This window comes from Dysidea avara, chromosome 12 (genome assembly GCF_963678975.1).
Source record: "Dysidea avara chromosome 12, odDysAvar1.4, whole genome shotgun sequence".
Classification (NCBI taxonomy): domain Eukaryota; kingdom Metazoa; phylum Porifera; class Demospongiae; order Dictyoceratida; family Dysideidae; genus Dysidea; species Dysidea avara.
Window position 1 is genome coordinate 23,978,991 of NC_089283.1, and position 15,783 is coordinate 23,994,773.

The following is a 15,783-nucleotide window of genomic DNA, read 5'->3' on the forward strand; positions in this document are numbered from 1 at the left end:
CCGTATCTATAATTGGGCGCTAACACATCTTGAGTGCGCGTTACTATAGCAATAAAGGTGTGCTCTTCAACAGAATGCCTCCAAAGAAGCAAATACAATTACAGGTAAAAGCAGCATTGTTTGGAGTGGCCAGCTGTTTATTTGGTGTCTGCAGGTAGCACTGCTAACGCAGGACGAATGGGACCGCTTCATGGATGAAGAAGGACTCCTAGGTTAGCAACACATATTAATTAACGACGTCACATTAACGCATATCTAGTCGTGGATGTCTACTCGAAATGGTGCGGACCCTGCAAGGCAGTGGCTGGTCTGTTTAGACGAATAAAGAACGAACTAGGAGATGACCTGCTAAAATTCGCCATAGTAAGAAGGTTTAGTGTGTTACTTTAAGTATTGAGTCGTTTCGTGTAGGCTGAATCGGACACAATCAACACTTTGGAGTTATATCGTGGTAAATCAGAGCCTTGCTTCCTCTTCTATGCTGTAAGTTTTACTATCAGCTAATAAGTTTGTGTGGTCATGAAAACTATTTACTTTCCCTACTAAATTAGTAATCCATTTAAAACAGTCTGGTGTTGGCTGTTACTCAGGTGGCCTGCAGACCAAGTCATGCTAAGATGACTCAATATAACACACTCATGTTCGAGTTCTGTGCATTGGAAATAAATAAATAAATTTAAGCCATTTGTTTCTAGGCTATGATTGTGATTGAAATGTTTCACTAGAGCAAAGACTAGTAATAATGCTTGTTTGTGTTCCAGACTGGTGGAGTATTGGTGGCGGTAATAAGAGGTGCTAATGGGCCATCACTAGAGAAAACTATTAAGTCACAACTTGAGTATGAGCACAAGGCACTGACAGGAGATGTGGACAGAGTACCAGTATGTACCAAGTGATGATTTTGTTCAACTACTAATAGTCTGTGAGCAGGTTGAGGACACTGGCCTTCAAGCAGTGGATGATTTTGAAGAGGAAGACTCTGCAGAAGCTGCTGAGGAGGAACAGCCTAAAGGTGGTATAAAATTCATTTATAAAGTGACTATTGTTATAATGTCATGTAAATTAGTTCCAACTAAAAAGCAGATTACATTAGCAGTTATTAAACCTGATGCTGTACAGGCTGGGTTAGTTGATGAGATTATTGAAAAGGTGATGACATGTATTAGGCAAGTTCATACCATAATGTGCTCACTGTTACAGTTTAAGGAGTCTGGTATGGAAGTACTTCATCGAGAAGAAAGAGTATTGTCTAAAGAAGAAGCAGCTGAATTTTACAAACAACATGAAGGCTCGGTAAGATGTCATGCATTTCCCAATAGCTAGTACTATTTTTGTGTTATAGGACCACTTTGAAGAATTGATAGAGTTCATGTCCAGGTAAGCAGAGTCACAAGATAGCAGACCAATTGAGTTAGTAAAAGATTAAGGACACTTATAAATTAACATGGACAAACAGGAGTGCCTCAGTTCTTTAGGACTACACAGGCTTCACTTTGATTCATTCCTAGTCTGAAGGATGTGATGTGTTTCTGTCTCAATACACAAATTATCCACAAGAGCAGTAGTTGCATACTGAATCCTTACTACATCCTCAACTTCCTATCTAAAAATTTTATTACATCCTCAATTTAAAATTATTATACATTCCTTGTTGGATACAGTAGTGATTTAATTGTAAAGCACCACTGAGTAAATGAATTATTTTCAGTGTACATTAATACATGTACTCTGTATGATGCTAGTGGTCCCTGTATGACCCTGGTATTGAGTAAGGGGGAGACTGGTGAAGGTGTTATTGATGACTTCAGACAGCTAATAGGACCAGCTGATGTAGATACTGCTAAACAAGAGGCCCCTACAAGGTACTGGTGGTTCCCAGTTGATTGTCCTGTTTAGTAGAATTGTTGTTACAGCCTCAGAGCTCAGTATGGTAAAGATGCTAAGATGAATGCTGTTCATGGAAGTGACTCATCAGACAGTGCTGCAAGGTATGACCTTATAAGTGTCTTCTACAAGATCTACATGTGGTTGTGTATATATTTACTGTAATGTGTTAAGAGTGTCATTGTAACGTGTGTAGTGTGTGCACACTTATTCACATAAATGTGTCAGTTTGCACATATAAAGCTTGGTATGTTTAATCCTTAATGATTTATTTGTTATAAACTTAATTCATTGTTCAATTGTTTCAAGTTCCCCTCTCACAACCTCATCAATTTGTTAATACTTTCACTATCCCATATAACTGTAGGATTTTCTTTTTAACTTTCATTATGATACGCACAAAAGTGAAAATCTCATTACACATGTTGTATATACCTTAACAATTTATTAGGGAGCTGGCATTCTTCCTGCCCAAATATGTGGTACCTTGGGTACCTGGTACAGAGCCGCCCATCCAACGTACCCTAGCCATCATCAGGCCTAGTGCATTAGAAACACACAGAGATGCTATCATGGAGAAGATAACTGAAGCTGGCTTCCAGGTTGCCTTCCAGAAAGAACTCCAGTTATCCAAAGAGCAGGCCGAGGAGTTCTATAAAGAACACGAAGAAAAAGATTACTACAACTCTCTTACTTCACATATGGCTAGGTGAATAATTGTTTTATAAGGTGCACATTTGTACATGTTTCTTATATCCTAGTGGTCCAGTAATGGCACTAGCGCTAGCTAGAGAGGACGCAATACAAGGATGGAGGGACCTGCTGGGACCTAAAGAAGTTGAAGTAGCAAAGACTGATCATCCAGAAAGGTGGAGATCACATTGTAATGTCTTCTTTTATTAGTCATCTCCATACAGTATGAGAGCACAGTTTAGTGTGGAAGATGCTCCATTCAACCAGTTACATGGATCATCTTCAGTAGATGATGCTTCTAAAGAGGTGGAATATTTCTTCCCAGAGGAACACACGCTGGGAGTGATTAAACCAAATGCTATCAATGAAAAAGGTGACCTTGAGGAAATAACATGACAAATAATTTTATATTTGCTATAGATCATATATTAGACAAAATTAAAGAAGCTGGGTTTAATGTATCATTAACAAAGGAGACTTGTCTTACTAAAGAAATAGCTGAGCAGTTTTATTCAGAGCACCAAGATAAAGATTTCTTTGGAGATTTGACTGATTTTATGTCCAGGTCTGTTAAGAAGTGTTAATCGGTAGTGTTAGTGTGTTGTGTAGTGGTCCCAGTTTGTTCATGGTATTGTCACGACCCGATGCTGTGTCTGGCTGGAGGGCATTAATGGGACCGACTAACCCAGAAGAAGCAAAACAGGCTCAGCCTGATTGGTATGTACTCAACTAACACTTTATACATGTTACTATACTGTGTGTTAGTTTGAGAGCATTATTTGGTGAAGACCTCACTAAGAACGCAGTCCACGGTAGCTCTGACCCAGACAAAGCTAAAAATGCTATTAAAATTATATTTGGTGATGTCCCATTAGACAGTCAAGCAGCAGAAGGCAGGGAGCTAGCTACACCACACAATATTAATAATGTCATTACAGGTGATGAGGTACCAGGTGAAGATGCTGATAACCCACCAGCACCAGCAGAAGCTACAGGTATATGTTGTGTGGTGTTGGTACAGGTCTGGGAAGATACTATGAACTTTTTGCCAGAGTGGAACAACCTTACTATTATTAATTTACTGAACCAAAACATTTTACCCTCCTTTCTCATTAAACTACATCCATATATGTACATAACTACAGCAAGGCTTTGGGAGTTGCTGGGAAATTTTGAAAGCCTTATCATTATGGTAGTGTTTTCCAAGCATTACAGCTGTCCAAAGAAAACCTTCCAATGAAATTAGACATATCATTCACATGTAAGCCATGATTTGATATTACCACATGAAAATGTTTTTTTTTCCTTAGCCATGTCTTCAAGGTCCATAACTAACTAGCTGGGTCTACCCACATGTACATGCACAATAGCACACACACACATTGTTATTGTCCAGTAATTTGTTACAATAGTGTTCACATTATATTATGACAGGTGACAGTAGTGGTGATGTACCCCCAGTAGCTGATACAGCTACCACTGATACTACAGACACTACTGCAGAGACATAATACATGTAACACACATACACTACACACACATGTACTGTACAGAATTATTTTACATGACTTCATTCTATGAGATATCAGGATGTGTATGGAGATTGCATCCAATCATAATATTGGCCGTACACACTATACTGCAGTCACTAATATACCATAGTGATGATGACACAATGAACATACTACTATATTACAGAGCTTTTGTTATGTATCATTTTGTTGGTCCAGCTCATAATACAAATATGGCTGTGTACTAGCTATGTGTAACAGTGTTGCAATTGTATATTTAAATATTTCAAGAAGGGATATTTTCAAGGTTGAGCAATGTAAAAAAGAAACTGCACGGATTTGCAAACAATCTCAAAAACTTTCGTGGAGGTAAATTTAAGAACAAAATCTTCATCATTAACTCCCAAACCATCTTGGCTATTCAGTATTTCATGATGTAAAAATTCAAAAATATGTAAAAACCCAACTCAATTTCACTATATACTTTAACTATTCCATTGCACTAGTTAAAATCTCTTGTTGTTCGTCTGTTAGTAGTTCCATACAACTAGCCCACACCTGATGTGACGACTAGAGTAACAAGTACATAATTTGAGTGCCCATTACTAACAGTGAAACCTGTTTAACCAGATCACCTGTTTAAACTGGCCATCGTAAAAACAAGAATTTAAGTAAGGGGTTCTAGAACTCTTGGCAAAAAAATTTCCAACAAGGAGACTTAGCAACTTGCTTGATAGAGTCACTGTGTTACTGTGTATATAATAAGGTCACCTGTCAAAATTGCCCAACCTGATAATCCCCAAATGTGTCAACTGTACAAGTGACTTCTATTGATTCAGTGTGGTAAGGAATTATGGCCAAAGGGTGACTGGAATAGACAAGTTTCACTGTACCAGCTGACCTGTATGTGTCTACAGATACTGAGGAATCTGGCATAAGTCTCTGGACACTCTGATAACCCATCCTCTTCTACCACTCTAGTAAATATTTGTACTATCCTAGGAAAATTGCAGTTGTTTTCACCAAGTATTAATGGGTTTTTGCTGTACAAGATGAGATGTGGTATTTATAGTTAGTATCAAATACCACACCCACCTTTCTATTAATTTACACAAATAAGAGTATACTTGTGGGGCTTCCTCCTTGTCTTTATATATTGGTAGCCATGACAACCATGTGGGTAATACCAACTCCAGTGGTATCTGATCCTCAAGGTAGTTACACACTCTGGTAACTGCTGCTATGGCGTTTTCCGTTGCAAGAGTTGAATCAAGATCACAACGTGATTCACTGTCCGATATAATGAGGGTCAACTTTGGTAACACATCTGTTACAATACCAACGTCACATCAGGCTAAACACACCAATACTAACCAATGCAGGTTTGAGCAAAGTCCTTAGCGCAATATTGTGCCATTATCCCAATACCGTAGACAGCAGCCTACAATCAAACATTTTAAACATTCTAATACAATAAACAGCAGTACTTGTCTAACAGCTGGTGTCTCATCACAGGTACATTTCATCATCGGCTGTAAGAAGTGCTGCTGGTAGTTTACTGCATGCTAGAGGGGGTGGGGCTTGCATAACATGGTAGGTGTGGCTACAATCACAAGCTCACTTCACTAGCATATTGCAACAGATCATCAAATATACACAATGCACATTGGTTACAGTAAGGTGGCTGATCATCAGCCTACATAATATCATAAAATAATGCATTGTGGTACGATCAGTTTTCTTGAGTGCTCATAATGATTAACACTCACCAACATAGCAGAGAATGTTGGTAGTAACTGATCAAACAAAGGCAACAATGTGGTCCCATGAGCCATGAATAATGAATGAATTACATCTGCCACCTTTGGAGTGCATTAATTGAATAAGTGAGTTGGAAGGTAATAATTAATTTTAGATACTCACCTTAACAACTAATAGTCCATCTGTTGAAGACTGAACGGATTAGCTTACTATTAGTAATTTAACACAAACACAACACCTACATGTTTCTGAAATGCTGCTTCTATTTCTTCATCATAATCATTAACATTATTTTCTCTAAACTCTTGTCGTCGCTGCTCATCCTTAGATGATGACTCCACAATATTCCTGAGGATGTTTGCAACAACATCAAACTGCTCCACACTGAAAGAGTTCACCCCCAGCTGATCTATGCACTACATTACAGTGGATTAGTGAGGAATAACTCTGAGGGTATAGCTACACACTTTACACAACGACTCCATCATCACCAATAACACTTCATCATCAGTTTGATTACGGATTGCCTCCAACAACGGGTCACACATGACGTCCCACAAGCAGTGAACATCATCAGCACCTGTGACATTGCAATGTTGTGTTACCTGCCTACAACTAAAACTGTATGCAAGATATATGTATTGTAAATTACACTACACTACATTTTAAAGGGGTGAAAACAAATACACGTACTGACGGACAAAAACAAATCTAGAACAACACAATGATACACCTTTACTCTGCACACACCCCAAGAGTAGTGGGAGACTCTTGGCTGCTACACCTCTAATACCTATTGGCACAGTTAAGGTGATATACCACGTCATGTAATAATGAGGATACTCTCAATAAACACAAACTTCAGATTGGACACCATGATCTTAGCCACCTGTGGGGATAAACACATTATAACCACAATCTGTACAGCTTATGAATGACAAAATTTAGCAGTTTGGCTTCATTAAAATTTTCTTTTTTGATTCACGAAGATGGAAATATCGAATATACATAATATCAAAAGTTGACTCCCCACAATATGAAAAACTTTCAGAAAGTTTTATTCATGATACAACATTACATTTTAAAGGTGAAATATTGTGGTATTTATGCTTATTATAACAAACAAGTACTTGATGTTTTATGCTTGAAAATTATAACACAGATAAGATTCTGTTATAAACTGACCTAGCATGACACATTAAGAGGATTAGCAGAGTCAAACACACCTATCATGTTACACTATATACATTGTCGAATCTCTTATGGAGGTTTACAGTGTCATAAATAACTTTACAGGTACATCCATGCACTCACCACTTCTGTGTATTCTACAAACTTTTCTTTGAGAGTTTCAACATAAACCAATAACAGCTCACAAGCTGTCGTCTTCAACTCCAGACCCTTCGTCCTTATGGCCACTCTTTGCTATTATTAATGATCACACATCAACTACATGTGATGACCCTAACCTGAGCTAGTATCATAACTTCCCAACCATTATCCTTACTGTATGATGTGTCATCAGCTAGTGAACAGAACATGAGAGTGTACATTAAGTGTGTTGTGTTGTATGTACACATGTATAGTGTGTAATGTAATGCCTTGTTGTAATCCACCCAGCTGTATGGGGGTAGTGTTTACTGGGGAAGTGAATGCCCACAGCCCATGGCTCACACAACAGTTGGGTTAAGGTGGAACACTTCCACCTGTGAGACGTGGTACAACCTCCTATGACTAATCCTACCCCAGAATTTGCTCTTAGTACATGATAGGTTCATGTCAGTCACACACTCACCATCAATAAAGATTATACAAATATGCAGGCTGGCTGCACGTAACAAAGGCTTCATCACAACAGGGAGATATTGTACAAACTGGTCTCCTAATATCTTACACATACGAGCCCAAGCACTGATCATGTAGGATATCTGAGGTAACAGAAAGTGACATCATCATTGCAGGAAGTGGGTGTGGCTACTCACCTGAGGATCATCATCTTCCAGCTCCCCCTGTTCAGTCTGCACCTTCAGTAATAACCGCATCACCTCTTCTGTATCTTGCATGAACTGTAGAGGGTGGGGCTCATAGTGGGCACACACCAAATTTATGCACATAACTTTATTGGGCTGTAAAACTACACAACTTCTATACAAAAGTGTAATAGTGCCTCTCAAAAAACTATGTAGTTAATGTAACACTTTCACACCTCAGATCAAAGGAATTCTTTATGCTACAAATGTGATGTGGCAGACTTAGCAGTGCGACATCTAGATGTTGCACTGCCAAGTGTGCTGACAACTCATTACTGCATTCCACAAACTGTACTGTTTAATGCTTCTTTCTATTGAATACTGTAGTAAATGTATATGAAACCTATATGAGCAACATCCACTTTACATTGTGGGCTTCAGTGATCTCCTGTGGCCTACAATTGAGCCTCCTGTGGCTCTCAATTGAGACCAACTGAATCCCACAATCAAAACTGTCTCTTGATGATAAGGTTTCTTATACATTTGAAAACCTCATATAGCTAGTACTAGCGTTATAGTAAGAGCTAATATGAAGCTTTGATATAGTAACCACTATGATATATTTAAGCACCACAAAGGATCCTGTACAAATACCAGGCCACATTAAAGGCACCCCCAACCACATCAAAGGCCTTTACCTTAAAAGGTTAATTTAGCAGCTTGAAACTGCTGTAAAAGGCTTAGAACTACATTAAAAAGCACCTTCAAAGGCTTAACAGCTACTTTGAAGTGTAACATATTAGTTGCAACACTGTAAGTCGTGCATTACCTGATGCGCGCCCTCGGGCATCGTGCGTACATATCAGGCAACGCACCCCCCACAGCGCTACAACCATCACCTGCACCTCTAACCTTGTCTTTTCCTACTGCCATTCCAATTGCAGTAACGCATTCCACTGTCCTCCCAATTAGCACCTGGTCCTCTTCATTTAACACATCAACCATCAGACGCTTCATCACTGACATTATCTGATCATAATACTGTATGAAGTCTTCCTCTAGCTCATCTGCTACCGTGGACACCATCATGATCATCTGTTTCAATACCAACCTAGTACCCTTCACTGGTAACTATGGATACCAAGTTGTACACAGATGTACACACGTCATGATTTCATACTTGGGTCAACTTCTCTGAGACAATTTCCACTAGTTTACTAACTAACAGATCGGTATACTGAGTAAGGATATTCTTAGGACATTTTTCAATGAAATTCACCATGGCTGCACCAGCACGTGCCTGCACTCTTGGATTTGGGAAATCCCCCATGACAGCAAATAAAGTAGGTACAATCTGTTTGGAGGTTATGGTAAGCTACTCAAGTCACTTAGACAACACCTTATCATGAAATTCAGTCAGGATAGATGGAGAAAGGTCAATCAATAATCGTCCAATAGCAGTACAGGTGGCATATCTCACTTGAGGACACTATTATAATAACAATAGCTAACAACTTCACATACACTCAAACACTTAGTTAACCTTATCTTGACTAAACGGTAATATCATGTCCAGCAGCTCTTCTAGCATGGCTATCATTTGCTTCGCACAACCATCTCCTAGTACTGATAGTGCTTGTAGAGCAGCGTGTCTCTGTCTCCAATCATCTGACAACAAGAAGATGAATCATTACTATCTATAGTGGGTTGTGTTTGCATACACCATCTAGTTGGACAACGTTATAAAACATTCATGAGGTATACAGAAACTGCATACAGGAGCGGCAGAAAAGGGGGACTGTAGCACCCTGTCAAAAAGATTATGAAGGTGCTAACCCCCCTAAAATTATCTACAGAACAACTGTGCTGCTCGTGAATTCAAATCAATATACCCTAATAGAACAGTCACTCTAATACAGCAGTCAAGCTAATATTAGATTAACTGCTAAAACCACTCCCAGATTCAATCCCAGAGGGCATAATTTCCTGGGAGCATACCCCACATAGATTGGCATGTTCTGCATTCTAGTGTGCTTTGCACACTAAAACATGTCATCCCCTGGCTACACCCCAGCCTCCCCCCCCTCCCCTCCCACATAAATAAAGGTGTCTCCTCTGCCCCTGACTGCATAGGAACTACATGGGTACGTATACAGTGAAAATTGTGATCACCTTCAGGATAAACCATGCATCATATCTTCAACAATAAGTTGCAATAATAAAACTGAGGTCATGAAGTACACCTTAGCTATGTTTGGGACCTACTTGACATGGTCACTATAATGAGGTGGTCTTATTGATGAGGTCATGAAGTACACCTTAGCTATGTTTGGGACCTACTTGAAATGGTCACTATAATGAGGTGGTCTTATTAATGAGGTCATGCAGTACACCTTAACTATGTTTGGGACATACTTTACATGGCAACAACACATCACTCACCAGATTGTAACATACGGGGTACACTCTCCATCACTAGAGGTAGTATGGACTTGCCCCCTAAGCTGACAGGTAAACGATGTATCATATCCTCTCCAACTGCTGCATTGCTATAAATAGTTGAAAATACTGTTAACAAGTAAGTATTATACAAATGAAAAGAAATTTAAATGTATATATATATAACACCAGAGATCACATGACATCACATGATCGACCTGGTACTATCCTCAACCTCAGGTTCATCACTCAAACTCCAATCAGAATCATCCTCCAGGTCCATCATGAACTTGAGTGCTTGTGTAACTGTTGGGGGTGGGGGGTGGGGTGAACATATTACATGCATGACTACGTTACAAACATACCAACAAGTGGCAAAACCTTGTTCTGCTTCCTGACCATCAAGGGAGCTAAAAAAGAGCAAGAGGCATTTATACTGATGGCTAGAACATGGTTTATACTGTAAAGGGTTTACTTAGCATTTCATGTTCCCAGATCACCCATAGCTGGGGTATATAGTCTAAAACTCCATATACACTTTTTGATGCATAAATAATCTATAGCTACACAAGATTAGGAGCCTGGGCACTGCATAACCTTGTACATGTTTAGTCCACTCATGCATAAAACATACATCATTTCTGATCTACCCTTTGATACCACATTCTTTTCAAACTACACTATTTCTTGATGATTTATTTTCATAATCTGTATATGCAAGCCCCAAAGCCAGCTGTGGAATTTTTCTTTTGTCTATCTTCTTATTTTCTACAGGTAAATAGCAGAATTACTCTCAAGACTTTTTATGTATTGTGTGTTTTATATTGTTATGGCATGACAGAGAACCAGTGTGGCACGATGAAGAGCCACTGAAGGTAGACATTAGTGAAGCTGCAACACGTAGCAGCGACTCCAAACCGCAACCATTAACAACTCTCATAAATATAAACTTACGTCTTACGCATGTGTACATAACATCAAGATAATTTAAATGACAATTATTTTATCCAAAGTACTGCAAAAAGAAAATAAGAACTTTGAAGGCTTATATCAAATTTGGTACGGAAGTGGTCCCACCCTGAGGGAGTTAAGAGCTATGGATGCATGAATATTAAACTTAACAGGAAAAGTAACTTGTGTACAGATATTGCATCTTAAAAGAAATTTGAGCAAGTAATTCAGCAGCATAAGTTACACAGATAAAACAGTTCAATTCGAGTGTGACTTCAGTAACATATGGACTACAAGCTTGTTGCACGTGTGAGTACTAATAGTAATAGTAACTTATGGCGGCAGATTTAGCTCTCTTACCATTCTCAGCTAACAAGATCACCATCTCCAACCCTAACTTTCTCCATGAGTCATCGGTAACCTCATCACCAGCAAGCTGCCATGTTAACATCTTGTGGTACCTCATAACAAGAGACCACCTACTAACCTTGACCATCCTGTCCAATACTCTCTTCAATTGTGGGAGGAGATATTCAGTGTTTTTCTCAGCCAATTCAAGAAGCAACTTCAACATAGTATCATCTTCTTGTAGTTCAATGGTTTGCTCCACTTTCTATGGCAGATATAAGAACAAGCAAAAATTTCATAAGCAAACACTTCAGACAATTTTACAAAATGATAATATGCAAGAGAAGATGACAGATCATAAATATTCTAACAAAGCATACACAAACTGATATTACCAGTGGCACTTCAGACACTGAATACTTGTACATGGTCAACGAAAAATGCATTTTTATTTATATCCCTGAAATAAGAACATGGACACCTTGATAATATGGACACCAAATTATGATCCCAAGGAAGGGTTACACTATACCAACACAATAGCTACTCATTTCTAATACAAATATTGTACTCACATCAAGTACTAGTGGTAGTGTATCATGGAAGTGTGTCTTGATAATATCATTGTCCCTAATGTGCATTACAAATGATATCATTGCCCTTCCTGCTGCTGTCCACACCTGGTGAACACTACATGGTGACTGATGGTGAAGAAAAGTATTGACCTCTTTAGTGGAGGATCTCAGTGCTTGTACTAACACCTCTATGATCTTTGTGAGGTGACGCTCCTCTTGATCACCAAATATGCTTGGTACTATACTACAAGGAAGAAATGATTACTGCATCCTGTGTACATGGGGTGACCTGTTGGTTGATTTTATTTCACATGGATTGTACAGAATTAATATTATTTAATGTCCCTAACAGCAAAAATGAGGTAGCTACCTTCTATACAGCAAAGGCTGTTGGAGAAACCCGGTATCTTTATTTTGTGTATCCCAACAGCTGTTTTAGCCCTGGAATTCCATTCAACTGCAGATTAGGGTGCTAGTTATGAATCTTCCTAACTAAAGCATCAATACGATGAATGTCCAAAAACCAATCATAGGACAGCAAAGGCACACAAAAGAAACTTGTACTTCCGATAGTAGCACAAAAGAATGGTTCATGAGTCTTCTCTCAAACTTACCAACACAGCCTCCTGCAGTGCTGTAGTGCATAGGGAGACCTATCATTACCCTACATACGCTTACTACTCACACACACACACACACTACACACACACTACACACACACTACACACACACTACACACACACACACACACACACACACACACACACACACACACACACACACACACACACACACACACACACACACACACACACACACACACACACACACACACACACACACACACACACACACACACACACACACACACTACACACCTAATAACATTGAGAGCAGTCTCGTAGAGGTGAGGGAGATTAACATCACAACAACTAAATAAGAAATCTGTTATTTCTGGCCAAGCAATGTTTCCTGTAAGTTGAACAGTACATAATATACCACATCAGTAACAACACAACACACTACATCCATATCAAGACCAAGAAGGAATATCAATAGTACAAGTGTTGTACAACTATACAGTTTAAAGAAAAACAGGTTTCTAGCTATGAGCACTATACATTTATTAAATAGGGAGCCAATGGTTTCGGTGAATAAAAATAAAGCTCATTGTTTTAAAGAATAATTGTACGTAGATAGCTACGTATGTAGAAAGTATGAAATAGTAACTTTTTTTTCTCTACCAAAATAAATATCTACAAATGCTCACCTGCACATATTCGAGCGAGTTTAGCCACATCATCACACAGTTCCTTCCTCACAAATTCACTTGTCTCTTGTTGTAGAGCTGTTAACAGATCAGCCTTACAAGACTCTAGTACATCATGTGAGCATTTGAGTAGGGACTCCCCCATCTGGATGAATAATCTTTGTAGCATTATGGCTGCTGTCAAGCGATGCTGGAGGACATACAAGTTAATAATTATGTAAACATGTGAATAAATTCAAATTTGATGAATTGTAGTGTTGTAGCTAACTAAGTCGTAACCATACTACCCAGCTCTTATCAGAGTTAAGCAGTTTCCCATTCTCCTCCTGCAAAATGTCTGGGCACCAACACTATTTCTCCTAAACCATTTCCTGTGCTGCTGCTGCTGCTGCTGCTGCTGCTGCTGCTGCTGCTGCTGCTGCTGCTGCTGCTGCTGCTGCTGCTGCTGCTGCTGCTGCTGCTGCTGCTGCTGCTGCTGCTGCTGCTGCTGCTGCTGCTGCTGCTGCTGCTGCTGCTGCTGCTGCTGCTGCTGCTGCTGCTGCTGCTGCTGCTGCTGCTGCTGCTGCTGCTGCTGCTGCTGCTGCTGCTGCTGCTGCTGCTGCTATATGGAAACTTCTAATGGAACCTTTCATTTTGCATTGCCAAAAATGGTGATGGTAGCTCACAAAGAAGCTTGTTTCTCAGAATTGAAATCCTCTATACTCTAATAGAACAGTCACATATTGCAATAATGCTCTAAAAACATCTGGCGAGAAGCTACAGTCTCACTTGAAGTGGCCCTAAGTTAGTCTGAGTCATTGTTAACTTTAGCTGCAATTCTGCTGGTCACAATTATGGCTCAGTAGTCAATTTGACAGCAATGTTGATTGAAGGGACAAGCTCGTCTGAACCTCCATCCCCCCTCATTAGCTAAAGGCCTGCTAGTACTTTGAAAATTAGCTACCAATAACATAAGCACCCAAATGAGATAAGGAATCTTACTGTTGTTATATTATTTCAACCAGTTTGGCATTGGACAGTATACGGCACAAAACACTGAAGACCCACCTGGTCATCTACAATCACACAATTTTTTATTTATTAGCCATCAAATCATGATGAACAAGGTGTATACAAAATAAAAACAAGTGGATCCTCGGATAACATGCGACTGCACAACTGACCGAACTAATGTACTTTACACATCACACTGTAAAATATTCGTCCCTTTCTTCTTTCTATATAGGTATCTCTGCAAGCTGCAGAGTATAATGTCAGTGGCAGTCAGCTGGCAGTCATACAACAGTTATAGACTGTGTGGCTATACAGACTACTAACGTGAATTATTTTGGTACAGGTACTTACAAACCTGTTCTACTGTAGTGTTTGCAAACACGGACACTAACAGTTGTAGCTGATCATCTAGTGGTAGGGAGTGGAACTTCACCTGGGAACACCAGCACACGTGCAGCAATCACCTCATTGGAACTAGGTCATCATGTGTACTCACCTCAGCTTTATTACGAGTATCATTATCATCAGATAGTATAGCGTCTAATAACGAACTGTCTGTCGAATTCATTGCCAGCACGGGGTGTACCAAAATATATTTAACACCTGCGCGTAACATGCGACGGGAAACAGGCGCTTGTAACCATGGCAAACCATGTGTTCTTTCGTAGATAATCAACGTTTTCTAGGCGTCTTCGTTGCTACTCCGGCTGGTTGCCTTACCACTATCCTAATAATTATACGTTGTATTGCTCTGGGCACCACAGATAAAAGGGGTCCTTTATCTATGTATGCAATTATATCATTATAGGGCAGCACTGGCAAATTCTAATGTCGCCGAATTCCTTCCTCCTAAGAAGTGTTTGATGAGTTTATAAAATCTCTTTGAACTGTCATTGTCCCAGTGGTGTAATCTCTACTCACCATAGACCACATTGACAAGGGTCTGGTGACCCACATGTGTATGTGTGGGAAGTACGCCTACAGGCTTGTCCTTTTGTACAACCTGGTCTTTTGACAAAATTGATAATAATAATAACACCAGCGGCAATACAAAATCTTGGTAGTGACACATACAACTGAGGAATTCATTGGTATTCTATAGCCTCTTGTGTCAGTTATTATGGCATGACTAGAATTCACTTTGTTCTTTACTGCTGTCTCTTGTAGCTACTGGTCACAGTCTTCCGACACTTTTTATCACTGCTGCTAAAGTCAAGGTGCAGTCACCCAGTAATTCAAGTATCAAACACACTAGTTGTATGAAGGTAAGTTTTTGTTGAGGGTAGGGTTGGCATGCGTCTAGTTTGCCCTGAGTATTAATTTAGGGCACACTCCTAGTATTATGCCCCAAATATTCAACTTTAGGACACGCGATCTTAGGGTTAGAG

The 15,783-nt window shown here is 39.4% G+C and overlaps 2 protein-coding genes across 2 annotated transcripts; one reads left to right on the top strand and one right to left on the bottom strand.

Annotated features, from left to right (window-relative positions):
* Positions 1–14: 14 nt before the first annotated feature.
* On the top strand, positions 15–4,196 carry LOC136240417 (thioredoxin domain-containing protein 3 homolog). Its single transcript, XM_066031397.1, has 19 exons — positions 15–104; positions 155–212; positions 260–363; positions 412–483; positions 762–881; positions 931–1,012; positions 1,067–1,149; positions 1,201–1,293; positions 1,343–1,377; positions 1,743–1,862; positions 1,914–1,988; positions 2,336–2,593; positions 2,646–2,753; positions 2,802–2,950; positions 2,998–3,142; positions 3,187–3,294; positions 3,343–3,470; positions 3,516–3,572; positions 4,012–4,196. The coding sequence occupies exons 1-19, from the start codon at positions 75–77 to the stop codon at positions 4,086–4,088; spliced, it is 1,902 nt and encodes a 633-aa protein (XP_065887469.1). The 5' UTR covers positions 15–74; the 3' UTR covers positions 4,089–4,196.
* A 305-nt stretch (positions 4,197–4,501) lies between these two features.
* LOC136240403 (importin-5-like) lies at positions 4,502–15,011 on the bottom strand. Its single transcript, XM_066031376.1, has 31 exons — positions 14,892–15,011; positions 14,751–14,828; positions 13,403–13,592; positions 13,011–13,104; positions 12,283–12,376; positions 12,133–12,237; positions 11,697–11,822; positions 11,570–11,645; positions 10,624–10,668; positions 10,477–10,564; positions 10,262–10,368; positions 9,363–9,487; positions 9,219–9,308; positions 9,000–9,173; positions 8,732–8,950; positions 7,832–7,915; positions 7,645–7,777; positions 7,319–7,374; positions 7,164–7,274; positions 6,693–6,738; positions 6,583–6,642; positions 6,317–6,429; positions 6,092–6,265; positions 6,012–6,041; positions 5,858–5,950; positions 5,710–5,784; positions 5,576–5,653; positions 5,463–5,529; positions 5,184–5,415; positions 4,990–5,131; positions 4,502–4,658 (listed from the first exon to the last, which is right to left on the bottom strand). Exons 1-31 carry the CDS (start codon positions 15,009–15,011, stop codon positions 4,578–4,580), a joined length of 3,306 nt encoding a protein of 1,101 aa, XP_065887448.1. The 3' UTR covers positions 4,502–4,577.
* Between the last annotated feature and the right edge of the window lie 772 nt (positions 15,012–15,783).

Excerpts from the sequence above, each read along its gene's own strand:
- LOC136240417 (XM_066031397.1), top strand. The coding sequence starts at position 75 with ATGCCTCCAAAGAAGCAAATACAATTACAG. Across the intron at positions 1,150-1,200 it reads TTGATGAGATTATTGAAAAG|TTTAAGGAGTCTGGTATGGA; the intron begins GTGATGACATGT and ends TCACTGTTACAG. Across the intron at positions 2,754-2,801 it reads AAGACTGATCATCCAGAAAG|TATGAGAGCACAGTTTAGTG; the intron begins GTGGAGATCACA and ends ATCTCCATACAG.
- LOC136240403 (XM_066031376.1), bottom strand. The coding sequence starts at position 15,011 with ATGTTACGCGCAGGTGTTAAATATATTTTGGTACACCCCGTGCTGGCA. Across the intron at positions 11,823-12,132 it reads CACTACCACTAGTACTTGAT|AAAGTGGAGCAAACCATTGA; the intron begins GTGAGTACAATA and ends TATCTGCCATAG. Across the intron at positions 7,778-7,831 it reads TGGAAGATGATGATCCTCAG|ATATCCTACATGATCAGTGC; the intron begins GTGAGTAGCCAC and ends CTGTTACCTCAG.